The 24,142-nt window shown below is 43.3% G+C and overlaps 2 protein-coding genes across 2 annotated transcripts; both read right to left on the bottom strand.

The window, feature by feature from the left end:
- Positions 1–636: 636 nt before the first annotated feature.
- cbx3a (chromobox homolog 3a (HP1 gamma homolog, Drosophila)) lies at positions 637–5,717 on the bottom strand. The gene is made up of 5 exons (XM_012874237.3): positions 5,576–5,717; positions 4,865–5,015; positions 4,481–4,637; positions 4,266–4,360; positions 637–1,376 (listed from the first exon to the last, which is right to left on the bottom strand). The coding sequence occupies exons 2-5, from the start codon at positions 5,005–5,007 to the stop codon at positions 1,250–1,252; spliced, it is 522 nt and encodes a 173-aa protein (XP_012729691.1). The 5' UTR covers positions 5,008–5,015; positions 5,576–5,717; the 3' UTR covers positions 637–1,249.
- A 4,417-nt stretch (positions 5,718–10,134) lies between these two features.
- On the bottom strand, positions 10,135–18,989 carry nfe2l3 (nuclear factor, erythroid 2-like 3). The gene is made up of 6 exons (XM_012874233.2): positions 18,808–18,989; positions 18,096–18,596; positions 15,218–15,298; positions 13,095–13,199; positions 12,119–12,593; positions 10,135–12,028 (listed from the first exon to the last, which is right to left on the bottom strand). The coding sequence occupies exons 2-6, from the start codon at positions 18,591–18,593 to the stop codon at positions 11,268–11,270; spliced, it is 1,920 nt and encodes a 639-aa protein (XP_012729687.2). The 5' UTR covers positions 18,594–18,596; positions 18,808–18,989; the 3' UTR covers positions 10,135–11,267.
- Positions 18,990–24,142: the final 5,153 nt, after the last annotated feature.

Raw genomic sequence — 24,142 nt, forward strand, 5'->3', positions numbered from 1 at the left:
ACCTCCAGGCCGACCACATCCCTAAAGGTCCACCGTTGGACCGGGATGTGGCAACTCTGCAGGCCTTTGGACCAGAGAGCAAAAACCAGTTTGATGATTTGAGCTCTGTGACATGGAGGAAGTCTCCGTCAGGAGTACACGGTGGTCGGAAAATGGGCATTTAAACAGCGCTCAGCAGGGACCGAGCCAAAGTAGGGCAAGATAACAACCCAACACCATTTAGTCAGACAAAGTGACTTTTTTTCTCCCCCCTTTTTTTTTTTTTTTTTTTTATTTATTTATTTTTTTTTTTACACGACCTGCTTCCAATTTTAATTGAACCTGTGAAATGTAGCCCCAGCTTCCTGTTCTCAGGTGCGGCACTTCTGCTGCCTCGACATTTCACGTGTCGCGCAGTCAGAGGCATTCACCGCACCTCGGGTGTAGCGATTAGTTTAGCACTGCGGCTGTCCATTATACCGACTCATTCTACCCGTGTTCATCACAGAGCTGTTTTCTCTTCTGGCCAGTCGCCGTTAACACAAGATGGTCACGTCTGAGGCCAACGAGGATCCTACAACCCCAAGACTTATATGTATAAAACTATCAATATAGAGAACAGGAGAACTACTTAAGAACTGTACAAGAGCCTGCAAAAACAAGACAAAGCAAAACATTTTAATTGGTCGTAACAACCAAGTTATCCAAAGGATTTAAACACTGGTTGTTAACACACCCCCCAATCAACAATATGCTCAAAAGTCTAAAGTTCGTCTCTTATGCCCCTTAATTCCAGTTGGGATTTCCACACACACACAAGCTGCTCTAGAAAGCAGAGATTTTAAAAAAAAAAAAAAAAAAAAAAAAAAAAAAAAAAAAAAAAACAGGAAGACATCACACAGTGAAAGGTATCAAGATCTATAATATTTTCCTGTTCTGCATACATCTGTAGAGAGGGTCAAACAAAATAAACTAAGCTATGAAACAAAGTGGACAGCTTAACATCTTCAAGTAGGCACTCAGATTTAAAATTATATATTTGAGCAACCAGGTTGCAAAAGAGCTCCATCAAAAAACTTTGTCGCAGCACAACGCATCACGAAGCTCTCCTCTGCTGCCGAACAGTACAAAACGTAGAAACTTCTTCAAAAACATTGAACGGTAGCTAAAACTAACAGGCAGACTAGGGCAGGGGGGGGAATAGAGTCCAGGGTTGAGGGGAAACAAATCAACAAAACCGGTGGTGCAAACAACAGAGCAGAGGGAGGAACTACTGCGCTTCATCCTCTGGACAGGAATGCCATGTCAGTCGCTCCTCGTAAAACGATATGACCACCTGAGGGCAGCGCGTGTTGGCCTCGCGGGCTGGGACCAGATCTGCTTCGTCTGATTCTTTCCTAAAAAAAAAATTAAAAAAAAAAAGCAGGCGAAAGGGGTGGAGAGAAAAAAAAAACGTTAGTGGAAAACAGTTTGATTAATGCAGAGACATTACAGTAAATAAAAGTTCACCATAACGACAAGCAACATATTTAGGCTCCCAAGTTAATCAGCGGAGACTAAAGATCACTTTTCAAGGCCAGCCAGTAACCTCAGCAGGACGCTGGCTGCTTTCCATATCTACAGAGTATCATCCGCATGCGAGCTAAGATTAGTTCACATTCAACATGAAGTTGGCTTTATATAAGCCCAGGCAAAGTAATTCTAGTAAATTTGTATTTTTTATTGTATTTGAGAAAATACAGCAATATATAGTCGTACACCAGCAGCAGGGATTTGGTGCTTCTGATTTAGCGCTACACTACAGAGCCTTCAAGGAATCTAGGAGAGATTCAAGGAGGAACTGGACACTTCTGCACTGATTGGTTATCATTTTATGGTCTTTAAACAAAAAAAATATTCAATCTTTCACATTTTAAAGGAAAAAAAACCCCACAGATAATGATGCCTGTTTAAACCATAATAACCAACTAATCATAACCACCATTCCCTTACATTAAGCCTCAAGTAAATTATAGAAAAACTTCATAGAATGAGCAGCTGTCAAAGTAGTTACACAAATGTGACGCTGGGTCAGAGAGAAATGCTGTAGTTTGGTTAAAAACAATAACCGTACTGGGACTGAATGACGTAATCTGGAACCAGCTGGATCGGATCTAAATAGTTACTGTATATAGCCACTTTAATGTCTAGTTGGGAGTTTAAACTTGTTTCTGAGAGATTTTGGGACAAGTATGAAAATCCACAGAGTTTGAGCCACAGCAAAATGATGACCCAGTCCAACATAAGCCTACAATAAGAAAGATTTATTAAACAAAATAAATAAAAAATCCAGTCTGACCGGCTGCCCACCAGCATGCTGGAATCTAACTCAATGTAAAGATTAATCAAGTACAGAAGTGCCTGCATTTTAATAGGTAGTTAATATTCCACATAAAAAAGTTAACAGTTTAATAAAGCCAGACATGTTAAACGCCTATTTTATATTCAATACTAGGCAAAGGTTGTCACGATGCTAAAACCCCCATTTCTGGTTAAGAACAAAAGATATAATAATAAAACAAAGTTTTAACTTTCTTAATTGGGGAAAACCTCACAAGTAGAGTGCAAGTCAGCCCGTTTAGAGAGATTTATATAAATCCCTTCCTGTTTACTAAAACAGGGAAGATTACACCAACGTGTTAAATTCCTGTATGGAAGCATGTACCTTTGATTCAGTCAAGCAATTATTTTAGTGCATCACTGGATGCTTCTCAGGCATTTAAACATACTTTAGTGAACAACCGGGGTCCAAAATTAACACTCGCCAGACAGCAAATGTGATTTTCAGAGGGCTAGCTGCTACATGGAGAGGAAATGTTTGCACCAAAGAAGTCGTGTTTTTCAGTCATTTGGGTGGATGTTTCTGTATGTTCCTCCGCTTTCAGCACGTATGACAAACGCACACATACAGGGACTATGTGGAGATATTTAGCAGGGGGTCAGTCAGAATGAATATTTGGCTGGTTGATTCTTACATTTACTGGCCAACTTGGCCCCATGAATCAGAAAGTTCATTTCGGACACTGAACAACGGCTGGGCATTATACATCAAAAATAAAGTCTTGATATTTTTAGGCTCAAAAGTCCACAGTTAATGTTTCCCCCCCATTCAGCAATTATAAAAAAGCACCTCTGAATCAAAGCTTCATCCCAAATACCTCACAGCCACAAGTCTAATGGCTGTCGATAAATATGAGAAACAGCTGAAAAATAACCTACTGCAATACATAAAAATATAATGATAATGCAACATAGACCATCACAATATAAATTAAAGTTTCATCTTTCTTTAAATTGCAACTAATTTAACATCTCAATATATTACCCAGCCCTACGAACAATACAGCAGCTAAGGTTTAATGTTTTTCTGCTCCAATTGTCACCTTCAGTCTGACTGCACCATGACCCATTATCATCAGCAGCCCCCAATGTCTTTACAGCTAAACTGAGAATTGCGTCAGAAGTTAGTAGCCAACTGAGGCTTTAGCTGATCATCTTTCCCCTTAGTTAACCTGTACCGCTGTAGTAGGGAGTGCTGCGTTGTACAGAACAGCACATCTGGGGGGTGGACCTCATCTGGGGCTAAAACCCAGAGTAGCACCAGTGGCCCGTCTGTGAAGCTAATACTTAAAACAGACGCCATTAGCTCATGTCTTCTAGGAAGTTTACAGCTGAACTGTTGCAGATCCAGGAGCATCACATAGCTCTTCAAAGATTAGGGTCATAGCATTAGTGTAGCTACTCTTTTTTTTTTCCCCTCCTGTCAAGCAGCCCTATAGGTTGGGTTCCTCCAAGTGATGCTCATGTTGTCAGCTAAAGAGGGCTACAGGTTATTTCTTACAGCTGTACGCCACATGTTGCAGTGGCTCATTGTTGAGATGAGCAGCTGAATGAAGCTGAAGGGCGGAGCCTCTGCTACTGCAGCGTTGAAGCCAAACGAAGTGACACAGCTTTGGGGACATATGAACAGGTCGGTTTATACTGATTTTTTTTTTTTATTTCCCACGCATATTTGTGTCATCAATATACACTTTTCATGCTCAATAACATCAAAGTGCAAGTTATTTTGAAAACCATATGCTAATGTCATTTCATTTGATGAAAAAGTGCCATTTTGCTTTATAGGGCAAAAAGCGGGCACCCTGGGACACGTTGGCAGTTCAACACGTCACCTACCGCAAACCCATGCCACTAAATTTGTCAGTTTGTGCACCTTAAAATATGAAGTTTTTCTTCTGGTAACTTACCATTTCATCAGGAACATCAACTCCCCACTACTATCCGTGGCACCGATGATTCTCTCCGGATCAAGGTTCCTGGCAAAGCCGCGGGGCTTCTCAGCCTGCAATACAACGCCACAACATGAGCACGCAAAAGGAACGTGAGCTTTTTTTAGCCACACACACTTGAGGCAGACCCCCCCCCCCATTATACCAGGACAGAGACGACCACTAAAAATCACCTCGGTCTTCTTCGCCGGATCCGCTTCTACCTCCTCCGTGGAGGCCTTCCTCTTCACGGCCGCGGGCTTCTCCTTGATGTTCTTCTGCGCCTCCAAAAAGGCCGAGATCAGCTCGGGGCAGTCCAGGTTCTCCTCGGGCTCCCAGGTGTTGTCGGCCCTGAGCGAGCAAAAGGGGAGAGAGACATTTCATATCTTAAACAAAAAAAACAAAAAAAAACAAAGACTAACTACATTCATGCAAGGCTAAGAGTGGCAGCACAGGCATGCATCAGCAACCAGTGGATAGAAGTATACAGCACAACCCCATACCAGGGAAGCACTTCCAGCTCAGCCAGAGGAGGGGCAGGCGTCCCACGGGGGGGGGGGGGAGAGAGGGAAACTCACTCTGTAAATCCTTTCCACTTAAGATAAAACTCCACTTTCCCATTGACGATGCGCTGGTCGATGACTTTCTCCACGACAAACTCCTCGGGCTCCTCCTGAGCCTGCGCTTCCTTCTTGGGTCTGGTGTGCTGCTTCTTGCCCATCTTGTGCTCTACAAACGAGGAAAGGGAGGGCGGGATTATAGCACAACAGCATTGTTAGCATCACGCCGGTGTTATTTACCAAAACAGCCGCGTCCATAGTTTGGCTTTAAACACCCACAAAAGACGAGGAAATGCGAGTTTGGTTGCAGCGATAACTTCCCGGCGATGAAAACAAGCTTGCTAGCAGCCTTTGTTAGCTCATTAGCCAGCCAGGTCTTAATGGCTTTACGAAAGGCGAGCGTCCATGCTAGCCTGACTTAGCTCCAGGTTTCCCCGATTAACCTCCACCTCTTAATTATCATAAGCCTTAATATTTTATCTAAGTTAAAAAAATACAAGCATGCGCTCAAATTGTAGGACGACGCCGTGTTGCGGGAAGAGCTGCATCCGCCGTTAGCTAGCCGAACGCGTAACAATAGGGATGCAAACGTCGCTGGGTAATAATGAACGAGATCCGCCGTCGCAGAAGTCGCCGTTCACCGTCCGCATTCACTGCCTGAGCTCGCTTTGGCGAAGCTGCAAAGGTAACTGCGAGGTTTCTGAACCCGAATGAAGGCTGCGAACGTACCTTGACCCCAAAGTTGTCCTCTCGGTTTAACTCCTGAACACGCGGTCCGCGAACGTACCCTCAATTTATAGCGCGAAAAAGCAAAAGGGCAGACGTATGGAGTCTACGGCAACCCGGAAGGTAAAGCGGTCCTGCGAAGTCAGGGGGAAGCGACTCTTTTTTTGAGATTCGGATCTTCGCCTTTCACTGGTTTGTGCTGAACTGGGGCTGACATTTTATTTTACTGCATTTTTTTTCGTGAACAATTGCAAATGCGTAATGGTTATATAAAACAACACGGTTTAAAGTAAAAAAAAAAAAAAAAAACCTTACAGCTTTTCGGAATAGCGGTTTTATGTGTGTGTGTGTGTGTGTGTGTGTGTGGGGGGGGGGGGGGTATGAAAGCAAGCATTAAAATAGCATTCAAGACAGTAATTTTGTGACGTTCCAATTAATAAAGTAACCGTGAAATTGGACGAAAGTTATCCTTTTTTTTCTTTTTCTTTTTTACAGATGAAATTCTTAAACGTGCCGTGCATATGTGTTCCGATCTAAGTCAGTGATCTATAGAACCATCTTCTGCTACAGATGCTAAACGTGTTTTTGGCACTGAGCTATATAATACACTGGAGTGCTGATTTTGCCGAAAAACTGAAGTCACTGGCCGCCATCTTGCTACTCCCTACTCTCACAGAATCCCATAGGATTTGGTTGCAACAACAAGCAGTTTTCTGGCTGTGTGAAAACGTTTCACAGGTAATTCTACAGTCAGTGGATGTACTAACACTATCAACTACTAGGACATTAGGTGCTGAGATATTTTACATGTTATTCATATTAAATATACATATATGTATATATAAGTATGTGTATATGTATATATGTATATATATGTATACACATATGTAAATATATGTTTTTGTATATTGTTATTTATATATTTATAAATGTTAAATATATATATTTAAATGAATAAAATGCAAAATATTTCAGCACATGACTTTCTCAGTACTTGATATTTTTAGAACATAACATAAAAGTATATGGCATTTGACATTTTAAAAGTTTTAAGCCCCCCCCTGAACAGGAGAAAATCCTTGTTATTCGATGCTGCAGCGCACATATTCCCTAGTTACTGGGGGGAAATAGGGAGTACCAATATGGCGGCTGGTGGCTTCAAAGCGACTCGTTCTAACAGACGGTGATTAGCACTCCAGTGTATAATATAGCTCAGTGGTTTTTGGAGCATAGGCCGCTGCCATTTTTTGCACATTCTCTTTTGCAAAAATATTAGATCAAGATCATCAGTCAGAGCAAGATGCTGCATTAGTGAACAGGAAGCTCTTCCCACAGATTCTCTATTGCATTTAAGTCCACATCAATATATGCTTTGATCTGAACCACTTTAGGGTTAGTGGCCCCATTCGTCTTCTGATCAACCCTCACCAGCTTCCTTGTCCTTACTAAAGAAAAGCGTTCCCCCAGCAGGATGCTGCCACCACCGTGTTTTCATCATCATCATGTTCAAAGTTGCATTTCACTGTCATCTTATATGAGCATCTTTTTTTACGTGTTTGCTGCATCCCTAACAGGGTTCGTGGCAAAACATATTTTTTTATGGCCATTGTCTCATCGCTCTTCCGTTAAAAAAACACATATTTCTGGAGTGAACGACTTATAGTTCCCCTGTAAGTAGAACTATAAGTCTATGTAAGCTATGGATCTCTGCAGCTCCTCCCGAGTCACCAGAGGGTCGCTTGGCTGCTTGTCTTGTCCTCGTCTGACAGTTTAGACAGATGGCCACGTATAGCTTCATTCTCAGGGGATGGATCGAATAGTGCTGCAGGAGATGGTCAACAATAGAGCCGATGTTTCTTTAGCGTCCTTGTCATCTCCTTTGCGTTATCCCCGGCCCGTCTGCTGTGTTCACTCATGTTTTCCACTGAGGCCTTGACAGAGCAGCTGAATTTATCGCAAGATTAAACGACGCACAGACAAACTTTGTTTACTGTTCCTTCATCTTCAAAATGATGTGCTACTTTTGTATCCCAATAAAAGTACGATGAAGTTTGTGGTTGCAGTATAAAAAAATAAAAATAAAATAGTTCCAAGGCATGAATATTTCCATGGGAAACTGTCTGACTCTCCACATACTGTACCTGTGTCTCCCCCACCGCACCCCTGTCCAGCTTTTCAACCCATGGTATGCTACTGGTTTCAGATTTCAACACCTCTCAGGCACACCTTTGTCCATGATCATGCGGCGTGGCTAACGTTTTAATTCAGTCGTGCTAAATCAGCGCTTTTTCTTCGTGTATATTAACCATTGTATTGAGTCGGCCCGGTCATGAATAGTGTTGCACCGATACTGATACTAGTATCGGACGGGGCCCCGATCCAGAACTAAATTGGTGGTATCGGTGTCGGCGAGTACCAACAAATAGGCACGATACCATTTTGATGTTTGTATGTCACTTGAATGCAGCCTTCTCTCTCCCGACTAGTATTATACATGTTATAGAAGTTCATGAAAGTTGCACTATTTCGGTATTTGAGAGCCAAAACTCAGGGTTTAATAGAAATTATTCATGTAATTTTACTGTTGCACTACTATAATACATGTTATAATTTCACGAATGTTGCACTATTTTGGCCTTTGAGAGCCAAAAGTTTATTCAACTATTGTCACCCATTCCAGGTAGGCAATAAAAAGTTCTACTACCCTAAGTAGTATGCAGTTCTTCATATATACACACACACATCAATTTCAAACAGGTATCGGTATCGGCCAATACTGCATAGCCAGGTATCGGGTATCGGTATCGGGGCCAAAAATGGCATCGGCGCAACACTAGTCATGACCAACACATTAGCGCTCTCTTTAACCTGTTCAGTTTATCCTGGTATCGTAAAGGGGCCAAAGAAGTGAGGCACATGGACCAAAGTACTCAGGAGAAACCTGTTACAGATTAATGTTTAAAACACCAATTTAAGATAACTGGCAAAGTGCAAAACCCACAGCTAAGGCATGTCAAATGGGTCAAAAGAGAAACTTAAGCCTTTAACCAAAAATGGGCAGAGACAGCTATAGAAAAACTTGAATTTGAATGCACCGATATGCCATCTCAAACGCTGCTGCGCTTCCTTCAGTCCAGGTTTCTTAATCCTTTGTAGGAAAATATAAAAGGCCAAACCACAAGACTGTGCCAAAAGCCTCATTGGTTCATAACTTATCTATGACCACCTGCAGCGCTAAGTTCTCATGTTTCCAGATTGTAGGAAACCCTTTTTAAATGAAGAGTTGCAAGGTCTGAATTTAGGGATTGCTGCAACACCCAAGGAAGATCCTGGCTTTTTTTTTTTTTTCTGTGCAGTTTGCACGTTCCCGCCATACGCGTGTGCTAGATTAAACGGCCGTTCCAGGGCGTAGCTCAGCTATTGCCTCAGGTATATGGAAAAGGTGTCGGTTTGACGCTTCAGTGGCACTTCCTTTTTTTTTTTTTGGAAAATTCCCCATCGGTGTGTTTCTTTCAAGCTGGCTAAGAACAGACAGTTAAGGGAGCTTCGCTTTAATCACACTTCAATTTATTTTCAACAATCACCCTGAAGTCAAACAAAAGGATTTCAGAAAAAGAACAATTTATTAAAAAAAAAAAAAGTTACAAACTTAAAACAAATGATTACATTATGCACTCCAACTTTTTTTTTTTTTTTTTTTTTTTTTAAAAAGACTGCCAGGAATAGGAATGAATGACTTCCATGCTATAAATGGTAACATCTCACTTACTTCTCTGATAATCTCAAGAGCAACGCCCGTAATAAGGAGCAAGAGGAAAGTTGGTCTGATTAAGGACACCTAACCTTTGACAGATTGGTTTATTGAAGCGGGGTGGTGTTCAGCGTTACAGCTTATTTTATTACCTGTAGAAAAAAAAGCCGTTAAAAACGCTCCCGACATTACAGACGGAGTCTTTTGCGTTTGTTGCAGGTAAATGGACTATCTAGTGGAAAGAGTGTGAAAACACAGCTGGTGAGAACTTCACCCAACCTCACCGGATCTAGGAAGAAAAACATATTTTTAGGTTAGTTTAGTGAAAAACTAATGTACAAGTACAGTCAAAATCTAATATGGACAACCGGACTGTGAACTTGAAACAAAAAGGCTAACTATGAATTGACTATTCCACGCAGCATCGACTTATCGTTCACTCGTGTAACCGTATAAAAAGGGCAAAAACACTGTTGCCCAAGGAAGACCCAAAACGAATCAGGGAGGCGTCGAAAATTGCAGCTGAAGCACAACGGTGTCAGAGGCCGTTTGAAAAGAAACGATTTTCAGTGAAACGTTGAGGCGTGTCTGCCGTTCATTCAGGGGCGCAGGAGAGAGCAAGACTTTCAGAAGATAACAGCAAGGTTAAACAGCAAAGTTGAGCCATTGCGTCCTTTTTGAGCTCTTCCACACGTCTGCTGTGGAACCTGAAACATTGTTTGGGTTTTGGAGATTTCAAAGCTAGGCTAAGGACATTCTGTGACGTCTCTGCTCTGGATATATTAAAAGCCCGTTTACGGCAAAAGTGTTGTTTTTTGTTCTTATATCGTCCATTCCTACAGTTCTTAAGAGAGATCTGAAGCAGCTACATTCAGTATCAGCAGGTCCAAAATAGCAAAAGCCGGTGGTGGAAAACTCCTCCGCAATACCTATAGGTGATATCCGCTAATAATATTAGCTTAATAATATGATAGGTGCGTCCGCTAATAACTATGCAAAGACGTCAATTACATTTCAACCTGAAGTTGGCGTTGGCGTCATAGCAACATTGATACAGATTTTTCAGGTCCCGAAAGAGCATTTAAAATTTAGCCGAAAAAGAACGGAAGCGTGAGGTAGAATATATATTTATACCAAAACTTGAATGGTGACGTCGAGGTGGGCTCACGTCCAAACGATGTCGATTTTCCATTTGTTCCGGTAACCTTCGAAACGCTTCACGAAAACATGCATCCCAGGATCGCTTTCTCCCAAAATAACCAAAAAAAAATAATAAAAATCACACTTTAAGGCCTCTTTAATCATTGGTCTGCTCTATGTCATCAAGACGATTGTAGAAAATATTTTTTTTTCCCTCATTTCAAAGACTTAACCTTATCTTACCCTCTGATCTTTGAAATGTTGACTGTAAACATTAGGTGGAGTTTTATTTTTTTCTTAGCAATTGCATTTTAAGTTATAAAATAATAAAAAAAATAAAAATAAAAAAAAAATAGTCTCACGACGCATATATAAGAACTTCAAGAGCCTCAAGCCATTTATAAATACAATATTTGCCTATTTAGAAGTAGGAGGGTAAAGTACAGGGCAAACAAACAGAACAACCAGTAACTGTCATACTCAGCAATAAACGTTCATATCTTAACAGGCACAAAGAAAGACTGATAGCGCTTCCAGCAGCTAAACTGTTCCCTTAAACCCTGTGTGCCTTGCCCATCTTTAATAAGCAAAGCAATGTCCAGTGTGTAAGCTACTTTTTTTTTCTCTATATGTACAGATTTAAAAAAAAAAAAATTAAATTATGTTCCAAGTCTCTTTTGTTTTTGCAGCTTCTGAAAAAATGAGGGCTCCCGAGACAACGTTTATAAAAGTAAAACCACAAAGCCAGGGTAAGTAAAGTTCAGCAATATCCAAAAAAAACAACAACTAAAGTCCCAGAGAGCATCACTGCTTCTTTTCCTTCTTTCTCTTGTCTGTTTTTTTGCCAGCCGACGTGGAGACAGACGGCTGTCTGACGGGCTGCACCACCACCCTCCCGTTGGCCCCGCACTGCAGGGAGAACCTGTCGGGGTTCAGGGGCCGCCCCGACGCGTCCCTCAGCCGGGACAGCACGTCCCGGCTCAGCTGCTTGAACTGGTGCGCCACGGCGCCCATCGTCTTGGCCGTGAGCCGCTTCTCCCGCAGCAGTCTCTCCCTCTGGGCGTGCAGCCTCTCCACCTCCTCCTGGAGCCCCGTGATGGCGTCCAGCTTGCGCTTGCGGCAGTTCTGCGCCGCCAGCTTGTTCTTGCCGCGCCTGCGGATGTCCCTCAGGAGAGTCACCTGCTCCGGGGAGAAGCTGTGGCTGTCCAGGACCTCCATGAACTCCTCCACGGGCATGTTGACGATCTGCAGCACAGAGAAGGGGATGCACATGGCACGGGCGCGCATCTCGTCGCGGCTCAGCTCCCGGTCGTCCAGCTGGGCGCCGCCGTCCTCCTCCGGCTCCTCGGTTTTGCAGGGCAGCCTCAGAAACGGCTTGCTGAGCACGGGAGGAGACGTGTAGCTGTGATCGTGCCACACGCTCTCGCTCAGATCTACAGGTTGCCACGTTGTGCTGTGGTCTATTATGCTTTTAGGGGGCTTGGAGTCCACCTCGCTGCTGTAGCCTGTGGCTCCGCCCTCTTCTTCGTAGTACGAGCTGGACGATGAGGACATCTCCGATGAACCTGAAAGAGAGAGGAGCAATTAGCTGTGTTGGCTCGTTTAGTAGATAATAGAAAAGTAGGCCGAAGGCATTTGTTAGGATCTGAACGAACCTGGAGACACTGGACACCCATAGCTGCTTTCCAGGGAGAGTCCCGAATCCGAGTCCAAGTCCTCAAAGGCCTGAGAGTCTAAGCAGTCCAGGTAGTTCAGATGATCGTCAATGGCGTCCAGGCTCTCCAAACCCAGCTGATTGATTTGGTCGAACACGGCCTCGTCCAGACAGCCATCCAGCCCGCTCTGCGACGTCATGTTTCCAGTCAGATTGCACACCGAGGCGAAGGGGAGCGCTGCCAGGCCCACCGCCATCCCCGGCAGGTGGTCTGAAAGCGAGGAGTTTGTGGATTCCAGCCGCAGGAGGGTCCTCCGCTGCTGGCCCACCGTCCCGGACGCCGCCGTCCCGGACGCCGGGCCGAACGCCCCGCCGCCGGTTACCATGGCGTCATGCAAGCTGACATCCTGGCTGATGGCGCCGTTGATGTCGGAGTCGAGCTCCGAGAGGCGACCGGCAACAAGAGAGTCCAAGTCCTGCAGGTGAAACATGACGCGTTTTCAGAAAAGCAATATATAAAGGTGTACGTGTATAAAAATAAAAATGTCTTAATGCTGCATTCCTGCATCTTTTCAAGTCAAAAACGCACACTTTCCCCAGAGACGGACAAATAAAATCGAGAAATGCATGATGGACAGATGGGCAAATGAACTGATGAATGGGTGGGTGGACGGAAGATTGAATAACAATGAGTGGCTGACAAAAATAGAGGGATGAATGCTGATGGATGGGTTTAGACATTAGGTAAAGGAAAACAAATCTTTTCTGTAATTATTTTGCTTCCATAAAACATCAAGATCTGGAGAATAACCAGCTCCAGTTCCAGACTTTCCTGAACTGCACAGGAACCCTTTTTATAGCTCTCAAGAAAAATAAAAAATACATTTCACCAGTGTACAGAACATAATCCACTAAATGTATTCCTAAACTACAGGTCTGTTTACACGTTTATCTTTATGAAGGTCCAGAAAGCTTACGTCTAGATCAGGAACGGAGAGCAAATTGTTCCAGTCGATATCAGTAGCGGGAGCAACGTGGTGAAGCACCGGCTCCGACAGCGTGCCGATGCCTTCAAGCAGACTCTGATAGGAAAAAAAAAAAAAACAGATATGAAAGACTCAACAAACACCAGATTTAACAAACAAGGCAGGTTTTATCACCATATCTGTAAAACTCCTTAAATTCTACTGATTTTTCCAGAGAAGCAGCATAATGTCACACAGAAGGCTTTGTTAAAATAAATGTTACAAAGTCCCCCTCTGCTGTCTGTACTAAAAGCTACTTTTTGCCATCAAGACGCTAACACTTAACAAGGCTGAAGCACAGAGAGAGTGGGGTTTCTGGAGGAGATCAAAGATCCTCTATTGCACGCAACATTGGGCATGAGGTTGTTTTCCACCCGTTCAGCCTCGCTCTTCACCATCACCAACTAGAGAGACTTAATCTGGGTCTCATCTGGCCAAAGCACGTTGTTCCACTTCAACCCTTTATGTAGCTTTTATCACACGGGGGAAGGTCAGAAGACGTGGATGGAATCACGTTTATTATAAAGTGGGGCTGGACGATATAGAAAAAAAAAAAAGCATTTCGATAAAATAGAAATCATATTGATCGATAATTATCAACTAATTCAAAACATATTTTAAGTGCAGCCCTGGCCATTTTTGAACACTTTATTCAACCAACTTTTTACCAAAACTGCAAGTTTTTTTTTTTTTTTTTTAAAAGGAAGAAAAAAATGTGCTCTCTGAACTCTTTGAAGGGGAAGGAGCATGGTGATGGAGCATTCCTGCGTTATGATTGGTTGGGACGATGTAATGACTAGTATTAATCTACATGGCCAGAATGCAACAGGAAGGAAAACTGTTATTTGATATATATATATATATATATATATATATATATATATATATATATATATATATATATATATATATATATATATATATATATATATATATATATATATATATTATTTACGTCTATTGATCCATATATAATGTTATTGAATTATCATCCAGCCCTATTATGAAGGCAGTTTTTATGGTGAGTTCTGGATAGATTTTTTTCCCTTAATGTCTCTTACTATCTTGGTCTTGCGTGAAAGCAAGACAAACTTGGGTCTTTTTCCACCCTTTGTGTGTTACAGATCCAGTTGTTTTCTTTTCAATATTTTTAATTATTGCCTCGACTCCAGATACGGGCAAGTTTAGACAAGCAGCTATTTTCTTATAGCAGTTTCCCAGCTTCTAAAGATCAATATGCATCTGCGTTCTTTAGATACCATATCCTCATATCTTCCAGCTTTTAAACAGTGACTCAGACGCACCGCGGTCAGAAAATCATACCCCAACAAAACGGAAGGCCGCGGACTGTGGATCTGCAGCTCATCCACACCGCCCCTAATTAAAAGCAAAATACGAATTCAAACGAGATTCATTTGCAATTATTCCCTTTTGGGGAAATAACTGCAAACCTTTTGGCAAACAGACTTCGGCAGATGCCCTATGGCAGCTTTCACAGGAGCCCACAGAAGACACGTCCAGCCTCCTCAAACAGGAAGTGAGCGGAGTCTCCTCAGAGCCGATGAGTCAGGCAGGACGCACAGGAACAGCAGCAATATCAGGCCAGTTTTCCTAACACAAACTGTGAGCAGACTCCCACACCTATGTTGTGTAACCACATGAACATAATCAGTGCCGTTAGGGGAGAAAAAAATAAAAATAGGATTGGCTCATTTGCTAAAAGCCAAGTGTTAGATGACCCGGTAGCTCCTGTTTATGAATCACGCTAAAAGCCAAAATTGCCTGAAGTAAAAAAAAAAAAAAAAAAAAAAAAAAAAGAAGCCGATAAAGTTCACCCAGTTGTTCCAGTTTCTTTTAAGTCAAATTTTCTTTGTTTTACTTCCTTGATTTCCTCTGCAGCACCTTCGTGGAACCCAGGTTGTATCTAAATGTGCTCCAAGTACCATTTGTTTAATGACAATCAGTGTGACCTGAATCATCAGGAACATCCTTTGTGGGGGGCAGGGGCTGTTTGGAGGATGCTTAAATGAATTAATATTATACATTTTACAAAAATAATTAATGAGCCATCATACCTCCTGTTCTAGTGTTGAACTGTGGGCCAGCTGAGCGAGTGGAACGGCTTCCTCCTCTTCTTTAATCTGAGCTTCCTCCTCCTGGTGGGGACAGCAGAGGTAGACAGAGGGGTTAGCAAGGTCAGATGTCGATGCTCAGGATTTTGCATTTGGAGTTAGAGGAGAATAAAAGCAAACACAGAAAGTAGCTCTAGCGTTGCATAGCGCTTTATTTATAGCGGTTGTCAAGGTCTGTTTTAATAAGCAGTCATAAAAGTTGGGACAGAGATTACCGGATACGCTTCCAGTGATGTGGGTCACCAGCTGACACACACACACACTAGTTGTTTTTAATGTGCAGCAGGGTTGGATGGAAAAGGATAATGAGTGCTTCTCCAGTGTTTGCGTCCTTCCTAAACACAAAAAGAGACGCTCTCCACAGCAGACCATTTCTGCCCCAACTCGTCCCCCTCCTTACTCGGTCACTTTTTAAGCCGACGCTTGCTGACGGTAATGTTTCAAAATCGCGGCTGAAGCGTTCCTCTTTAAGCAGAGGAGAACAAAACTAATTTGAGAGAGGGGCCCCTGGGCGGCAGAAGAAGAAGAAACGCATCAGTGTCACACGGTGCGCATCGAAAGCAACGCTCCGGGAGGGGCCACGGCGGAGCGCAGACCGCTGCTTTTGTAAGCAAACAGGGCGTGGATCCGATCCTCGCTCCTTCTCCTCTCAAGGTCCGCAGCTGGTGGTTGAGTCTGGCGGAGGGCGATACGGTTACACAATCTGCGAGGTCAGCTGCTGCCGGGACAAAACACACACCGAGCAGCTGGTTCTGCTAGAGAACGCTTCATTACTGTGGCGGGGCGATCAAAAGTAAAGGAGGAGGATTTCATCTTAAAACTTAGGAGATGCTTTGAACACTAACAGATCACAACGGCCCACTGCACTCTTTGGTGCGGCGGTTGTGACTGAGTGAAGCAAAGACTGTGGGGAGATGCTGCGAGAGAGCAAGAGCGTTAGCAGAAAACAGGAAGGCTGAGTGGAGTACAGAAAGGTCGATTCTGTCATCGGACGCGTTGGATTGGGGAAAGATGGCCGCCTCCTGTAAGCCTGAGCGTTAAGGACCTCCATTCTGCAGGACATACAGACTGTCGTCTCAGTAACGGCAGCCGCGACTGCGCCCACATAAAATGCAGCTTAAAAATCTGACCTCTAAATATGTGGTCTGTCGTGTTAAAATATTAGCCCGGCGGCGTTTTGCAGCGACTGCTTCCTCGCACACAGTGTGACGTCCCCCCCTGCTTCCAGCATAAATTATTAATGACCGCTTAAAAAACAACAACAAAAAAACACATTTTCTGTGCCGTTTTTAGACTTTCTTCAAATCCTAGCGCTTTAAAGAGAAATCCAGACTGGTAAATGAGGAAACTAAAAAACAAAACCAGGACTTTCATCTTTGTGGAGTTATGCAGAGGCCTCAAATTCCAGTTCAGGGTGACAACAAAGGTGCAGCCGACCGTTTGCTGCATGCTTTTGCTGCCTGACTGTCACGTTGACTGCTTTAAGGGGTAACTAACTAGACTAGTTAAATGAGTTTACCAAGTGTCCTGTGATGATTTACTAATTACAGACCCCTAGCTAAAGCACAACTAAACTTTACAACATTTCTGTGATGCGTACACACTCATCAGGGATTTTAAAGATGCTTATGAACTGGACTTTTCTCCTGGGTGGTGTGAATATACATAAAACCACTTTGTTAAAAGTGATCACCAAGAATTGGGTGCAAAGGTTTGAATTCATCTTGCATTTTCTCTGATACAGGACAAAAAAAAAGGTAAATATTATACAAAACCGTCCCAAAGACATGCATACATTTAAACAAATGTGCATGTCAGGGGTGCACGTTAGCAACCACTTGCTTTCTACAAGGTCCTGCCTGATTCTGGCCACTATTTGAAAACCTCTTTTCATCTTTTCATCTGGAGGGTTGTGAAGCACAGGCACAACCTCTTCAGCACGGCCCACCAGTTTTTATCAGGGTTAAGGTTGGGCCTTCCCAGAAGCTTAATACTATCCTGCTGTATTCTTAAACCAGCGTTGATGCTTTCCTGGGATCACTTTACACTCAGATGTGTTTAAGTTTCAAGCATTTAGTTTTTTATTTGAGCCGAAGTTGAACAATTTTGAAGTAATCCTCTTCCTCCTCCTCATTCTACTCCCTTCTATGAAACGCACCAAGACCTAAAGAAGCCCTAATCATGTTGCTGCCACCACCATGCCTGGCAACCGGCACAGTTTTCCTGAGTTTAAGCGCTATAAAATAAAACTCAAGGTGTTCCAGTACTTTCCATTTTATGACGGTGTAGGTCAGTTTTTTTTTTTCTGGGTCGTTTCCAAAACATCTGAAGCTTTCAGTTTGGCTCAGGCGTGCTTTCTCGTCAACACGCTCAAGTACATTTTCCAAATATGAGCACGCTTTTTTTGCAGCTTTTCTTGCAGAAAAGCTGCAAGAAAAGATGCAAGAAATAAAATGCAAACCTGTGCACCCCGTCCTTTAAACCCAGAATTGTTGACACTTATGCCAATGACAACTTCATGTTAACTCCTGACCAGCACTGGGGAGGGGGGGTTGGAAGAGTGACAAAAACAAATGAAAAGGATTGTGCTTTCTTCCTTATGCCAAACGGTTTGCCACACCATGTTTCCTTCCTGGTTTACAAGGAAACAAAACAACAACTCATTAACTGGGTCCCCCCCTCCTCCTCCTTCTCCTCCTCTCCTGCCTTGGTGTGGCACTGGTTAGTCACGGGATAAGTTTTGAATTCGTTGCCGATCCCTTTATTTGTTTCCAGCAAAGCATTTCCTCAACCCCTAACGCGACATGGAGACCAGACTCACACTCAGGAAGGCTCCAGCGCCACAAGGCCCCTGTCCCAGCTCAGAGTTGGGCTGGCGGTGCACCTCTTGGCCTCTGACGGGCAGGTGCTCGCCTGCACCTCCGGCTTCATCCTCGGTGCTTTCCGGCCCGGCGCTGGTGTCGTGGTCGCTGCTGGTGGTCGAGGGCCCCGCGGACGAGACCTGGTGCACCAGCCACGCGTTCAGCTGCGTGTGGAACCGCGGCGAGCCGAGCGTCCTCACCTCATCCAGCAGCCGACGGCTGGCGAAGAAGTAGTCCAGCTCGGGGCATTTCGGGTGGACCCCGTAGCCGTCGAGCGTTTCCCTTAAAACGTGGAAGGGTGTCTGGGTGTAGGCTGAGCTCGGACCCAAGTTGATCTCTGCCAGAGGCGGATAGTAGCCGGTTAGGTAGCTGTCGATGTCTACCCGAACTCCGACCAAGCTGAGCAGGATAGTCAACTGAATCAGGCCTTCTGTCAAGTATTTTTTCGCGATCTGCATTTTCTAAAAAAAAACAATAAAAATAAAAAAAATAAATCCCAGATCCACGGGTGACTGTGAAATCCTGAGCCGACAGTTCCTCTTTCCTGAGCGGACAAAAGGGGGGAAAAATAGCTAACAAAAGAGCACGCCTTCCCCTGTCAGACAAAGAGGTCCGCCTGTACCGGTGAAAAGCTCTAAGCTAGCTAGCTGTTAGCTTCCAGCCTTAACTTACCGGCTTACATAAACTTTACGTCACTAACATGCCACGCGCTTTAACTTGCGATACGATACAGCGAATAAACGTCTTCCCGACGACTCCAAGCTGCCGCAACCTTTAAAGCGTTTGGGTTAAAGTGAAAATGAAACATGTAAATAACCCCCTATGCTGTCACAGTAAACTGCTGCAACTCTGTTCGTTCGTTTGCATAGCTACACGCCGATTGGATGAGAGCCTCGGCCACAACGCAGAACGATTGGTCCATCCAACTGTCAATGGATTTTGACCAATCAGAGCCAGGAAAAGTTGCCTAGTTGAACCGGTGCACACTGAGCTCCCGTCTAATTCTTCATCACCCACCTTGTTTGAATAAGTAACCAAACATGGCGAATTATTATCACTTTCATAATTGATTTCTTTCACCTTTATGACGTTTCAGTTCTAAGATTCAAGACGACATTGATTTCAATCAGGACTTTCTCTTTCCCCTTGCATTGTTGATCATACTAATCATCCCATTTAGTGTTGAATTGATGTACCTCCCTATGCTGACAGAATACCTAAAACACTCCATATTAAAATAGATTTTTTTTTTTTACTAAGGTAAGCAGTAAACTGTAGTATGCTACAGTGCTGTTAAAAAAATATGTGCCCCCTTATAGATTACCTAGACTTGCTTATGTTCGAAATCCTCAACCAAGCTTCACAGAACCATAACCCAAGTATGCTGGTAAAGGTTCTCAGTCATCCAGGTCATGGTCATTCCAAAAAAGTTAAAAACAAAACGAACAAAAAGTCCAGTTGTTTTGTTTTTAACTTTTTTGGCATAACCCAATATACAGAAAGCAGTTTTCAAATAATATTTGAAGACTGCTTTCTAACCAAGCCACAAGTAGAAAGTAATCCCCCCCCCCTCACACACACACTTTGTGAAGTATGTGTGATTCCCTACATTTATTGAAAAAGTGACTTAAGTTTAAATATAGCCACACTCTGGCAGAATGACTGCCTGACCTTCAGTATCAATAGGAACTGTATGACAACATGGATTAGGCTAAAAAAAAAATCTCCAAAAGCAACCAATTCAAGACAGATGGGAAACAAAGTCATTGGCATCTTTCTGTCACGAAAGGTTTACAATGCTTTTTTTAGGGTTTGGGGACTCCAGTGAACCATAGCTAACATCCGTCCGTCCGTCCGTCCGTCTTCTTCCGCTTATCCGGGGTCGGGTCGCGGGGGTAGCAGCGTCAGTAGGGAGGCCCAGACGTCCCTCTCCCCAGCTACTCGGGCCAGCTCCTCAGGAGGAATCCCAAGGCGTTTACCAGGCCAGCCGGGAGATATAGTCCCTCCAGAATGTCCTGGGTCTTCCCCTGGGTCTCCTCCCGGTGGGATGTGCCCGGAACACCTCACCAGGGAGGCGTCCAGGAGGCATCCTGACCAGATGCCCGAGCCACCTCAACTGGCTCCTCTCGACGTGGAGGAGCAGCGGCTCTACTCTGAGTCCTCCCCGGATGACTGAGCTCCTCACCCTATCTCTAAGGGAGAGCCCAGGCACACTACGGAGAAAACTCATTTCAGCCGCTTGTATCCGGGATCTCGTTCTTTCGGTCACGACCCAAAGCTCGTGACCATAGATGAGCGTAGGAACGTAGATCGACCGGTAAATCGAGAGCTTCGCCTTTTGGCTCAGCTCTCTCTTCACCACAACGGATCGGTACAGCGCCCGCTTCACAGCAGACATCGCACCAATCCGCCTGTCGATCTCCCGCTCCATCCTCCCCTCATTCGTGAACAAGACCCCAAGATACTTGAACTCCTCCACTAGGGGCAGGACATCCTCCCCAACCCGGAGAAGGCACTCTACCCTTTTCCGGTTCAAGACCATGGTCTCAGATTTGGAGGCACTGTTCCTCATCCCGGCCGCTTCGCACTCGGCTGCGAACCGCTCCAGTGAGAGCTGTAGATCACGTCCTGATGAAGCCAATAGGACCACGTCATCCGCGAATAGCAGAGACGCAATCCTAAGGCCACCAAAACGGATCCCCACAACACCTTGGCTGCGCCTAGAAATTCTGTCCATAAAAGTTATGAACAGAATCGGTGACAAAGGGCAGCCTTGGCGGAGTCCAACTCTCACCGGAAACAAGTCCGACTTACTGCCGGCAATGCGGACCAGACTCTGACACCGGTCATACAGAGACCTGACAGCCCTTATTAAAGGGTCCGGTACTCCATACTCCCGGAGTACCCCCCACAGGATCCCCAGAGGGACACGGTCGAATGCCTTCTCCAGATCCACAAAACACATGTAGACTGGTTGGGAAAACTCCCATGCCCCCTCCAGAATCCTGCTGAGGGTATAGAGCTGGTCCAGTGTTCCACGGCCAGGACGAAAACCACACTGATAGCTAACATTTAAAGTAAAAATAAAAATAAAAGTCATGGAAAAGTTGTGAACCTTCCCATGATTTTGTTGGCCTATCAAAAATTACTCCAGGACTGTATCGACAACTCTTACAGGAGGTCACAAAAAACAAGAACAACACTGCAGGCCCCACTTGCTTCAGGTAATGCCATTGTTACACAACAAGAAAGAGACTCGGCAAAAATGGCATCCTTGCGTCCCAAGTCAGAAACCAGTGCAGAATAAAAACAACATAAGGGCCCATTTCAAGTTTGCCAAAGAGTATCCTGATGATTCCCAAGAAGACTGAGGAAAATATAATGCGTTCCATTTGTCCTCGTGGTTGGAATTCTCGACCTTCAGGTCGGAAAATTTGAGTGGAATGGCCCCCAAAGTCGGTATGACGAGTCAGAAACTGGGTGCAACAGGATAGTACCCAACTTCTGTATTCATGATGGCGGCTGCTACTCGCAGGAACGTTGAGTAAAACATTATACTATGTCTGTTTGTAGCAGCTCTCTTTCATTCATGGAACATTTTAGTGTTCATTAGACAGGAGGTTTCAGCTCTGTTTATTTGCCAAAAATACCACCTAGAACAGGGTTATTGTCATTGTTTTAACACTGCGATCGTCCATGTTTTTTCCCTACTGTCCGACCAGGGAAACTCCACAAAAATGTGGAGATTACGTAACCTGCGACTCGTTGGTCCCGACCTCTGAGGCAAAATAAACTCACCAATAGTCTCCAAAAATAAAGTGGAAGTGTTTCAGGTTTTTGTGTCCCCGTTACCTTTGGTGAAAGGGAACACTACACATGATTTCAGAAAAGGAAAATCATACCAACAGTCATAGATGGTGGTGTCAGTGTGAAGGCCTGGGCTGCCTTGCTGCTTCAGGTACCAGACAACCTGCAGTTATTGATGGAGCCGTCAGCTCTCTGCTTTCAGGGAAATCCTGAAAGAGAAATCAGTTGCTGACCTTGACCGGACCACTCACTTCTGCACATGGGTCTGGACTTAATTCTAACTGAGGTACTGGAGACATCCAGTTTGGCTGAATTGAAAGTATTCACCGGAGAACTGTGGGTAGAAATTCCTCCACAGAGATGTAGATGACTGATTACCAGTCATCCTGACTGCTTGATGGGTGCTGTTGCTTCCAAATGTGGCAAAACCTGTTAGAGTTATGAGAAAATGACTATTTTGCATAGAGCTAGGTTAGTTCAGACACTTTTGTCCCCTTATTAAATAAAATTACCATTTGAAAACTGCATTTTGTATCCACTCAGGTTATCTTCGATATTCAAAATTGTTGATCGGAAACATTTAAATGTGACAAACAGCAAAAACAAAATACATTTTTAAGGGGGTAAATCCTTTTTTAACAACATTGTATATAGTAATATAGCGCCACTGAGGTTGTTTTAATTTCCTCCCACTCATGGATTTTCTTATGAAGCACGTGATGTGTTAGAGTGCCTTTATAAAAAAAAAAGAAGCACAAAACAATCCTTCAAACAGAAGTACAAAAAAAAATCATGGAAAAAAAGTGTCTATATATTCCCCTGTATATAATTTATGTATTGCCATTTTTGCAGACATTAACTTTGTGATCTCTCTTTCTTTCTTTTTCTTTTTGTAGAAGGTATGAATGTCACAGTGTATGTGTGTTTTTGTGAGTATCTTCCTGTACAGACAACATTCCTATTGCTTGTGTTTAGCACCGTCTTTTTGCTAGATGGAGCCACTGACAAGGATTTTGAAGCCATTAACTATGTGCGCTCTCTTTAATATTAATTAGTATAAAAGAGGACTCCTAGCTCAGTTTGTCTGTATTTAGTTGGGTTTATTTTACCTACAAAGCCACTGATGAAGTTATAGCCTTTATACATTCTCTTTATCATTCTCTCCCACTGAAAGTACCCCTGTGCCCGTGCTTCTGTTTACTGGTGATTCTTTTCTGGACAAAGCTTTTGGCTGGGGTATTGCTGCCATTAACTTTGTATTCAATCTCCGTTTTTATTCTTTCCATAGAAGGTACACCCGGCTCTGATTCTGCACTTAACTGTGCTTCATTCCCAGATGAAGGTATTTCATGATTAACCATATTATGCTACAATAATAGCAGCTATTGCTTCCATAAACTTCCTGGCTCCGTGATACGGTGTTAGGGTTTAGGTTTGAGGGATTGCTGCAGAGTTAAAGACTCCATGCAGTCAGCTTGAGCTCTTTCAACAGACCACTCGGCATTATATGAACTGAATTAAAAATACTTAATTATTAATTATTATGTATTATACTGTATTGCACAATATGATTGAAATGAATTGTATGTTACTGGATCAAATATACTTTATAATTTGATTGTATGTCGAAATAAACAAAAAAACAAGGAATGATTTGAATTAAATTCGGACCAAATTGAAATCTAAATAGTTAAACTGGGCGTTTTTAGTCTCGTAAAGTGCCTTGACATGATTGCTGAATTTGAATAAGAAAAAGACTATAACTGTTTTGTTTACATTTATCCATGAGCTGCATATTTAAAATATGTTTCAATCGCAGCCTTTAAGACCCATATTGATTTTATGTCATTCATATTTTTTCATGTTGCCTTTCCATGAGAGTCCTTTTGCTGAAAAAACATTCAGAGCTAAATAAGACATTTGGATGAGAGGTGAAATAGTTTCAAGGGCTGTGAAGAGTCCTTCTGTTTAAGCACTGAGGATTGTGATTTTCCAAATTACTGAGAATTTAAACAAGTGTTTGCTGAAAAAATATGTGAGCTTTCCTTAGTCTTAAATTTGTGAACTGAGGTGATCACAGCTTTTGTTAGTATTTTGTCGTGATTTATTTTGCTGCATTGTTTGAGGAAAATTGGGGGTCTTTTTAACTTTCATAGCGCTGGTTTAAATGAAAATCATCATAATAAAATGTATTTATAAT

Source organism: Fundulus heteroclitus, chromosome 13 (assembly GCF_011125445.2).
Source record: "Fundulus heteroclitus isolate FHET01 chromosome 13, MU-UCD_Fhet_4.1, whole genome shotgun sequence".
Classification (NCBI taxonomy): Eukaryota; Metazoa; Chordata; class Actinopteri; order Cyprinodontiformes; family Fundulidae; genus Fundulus; species Fundulus heteroclitus.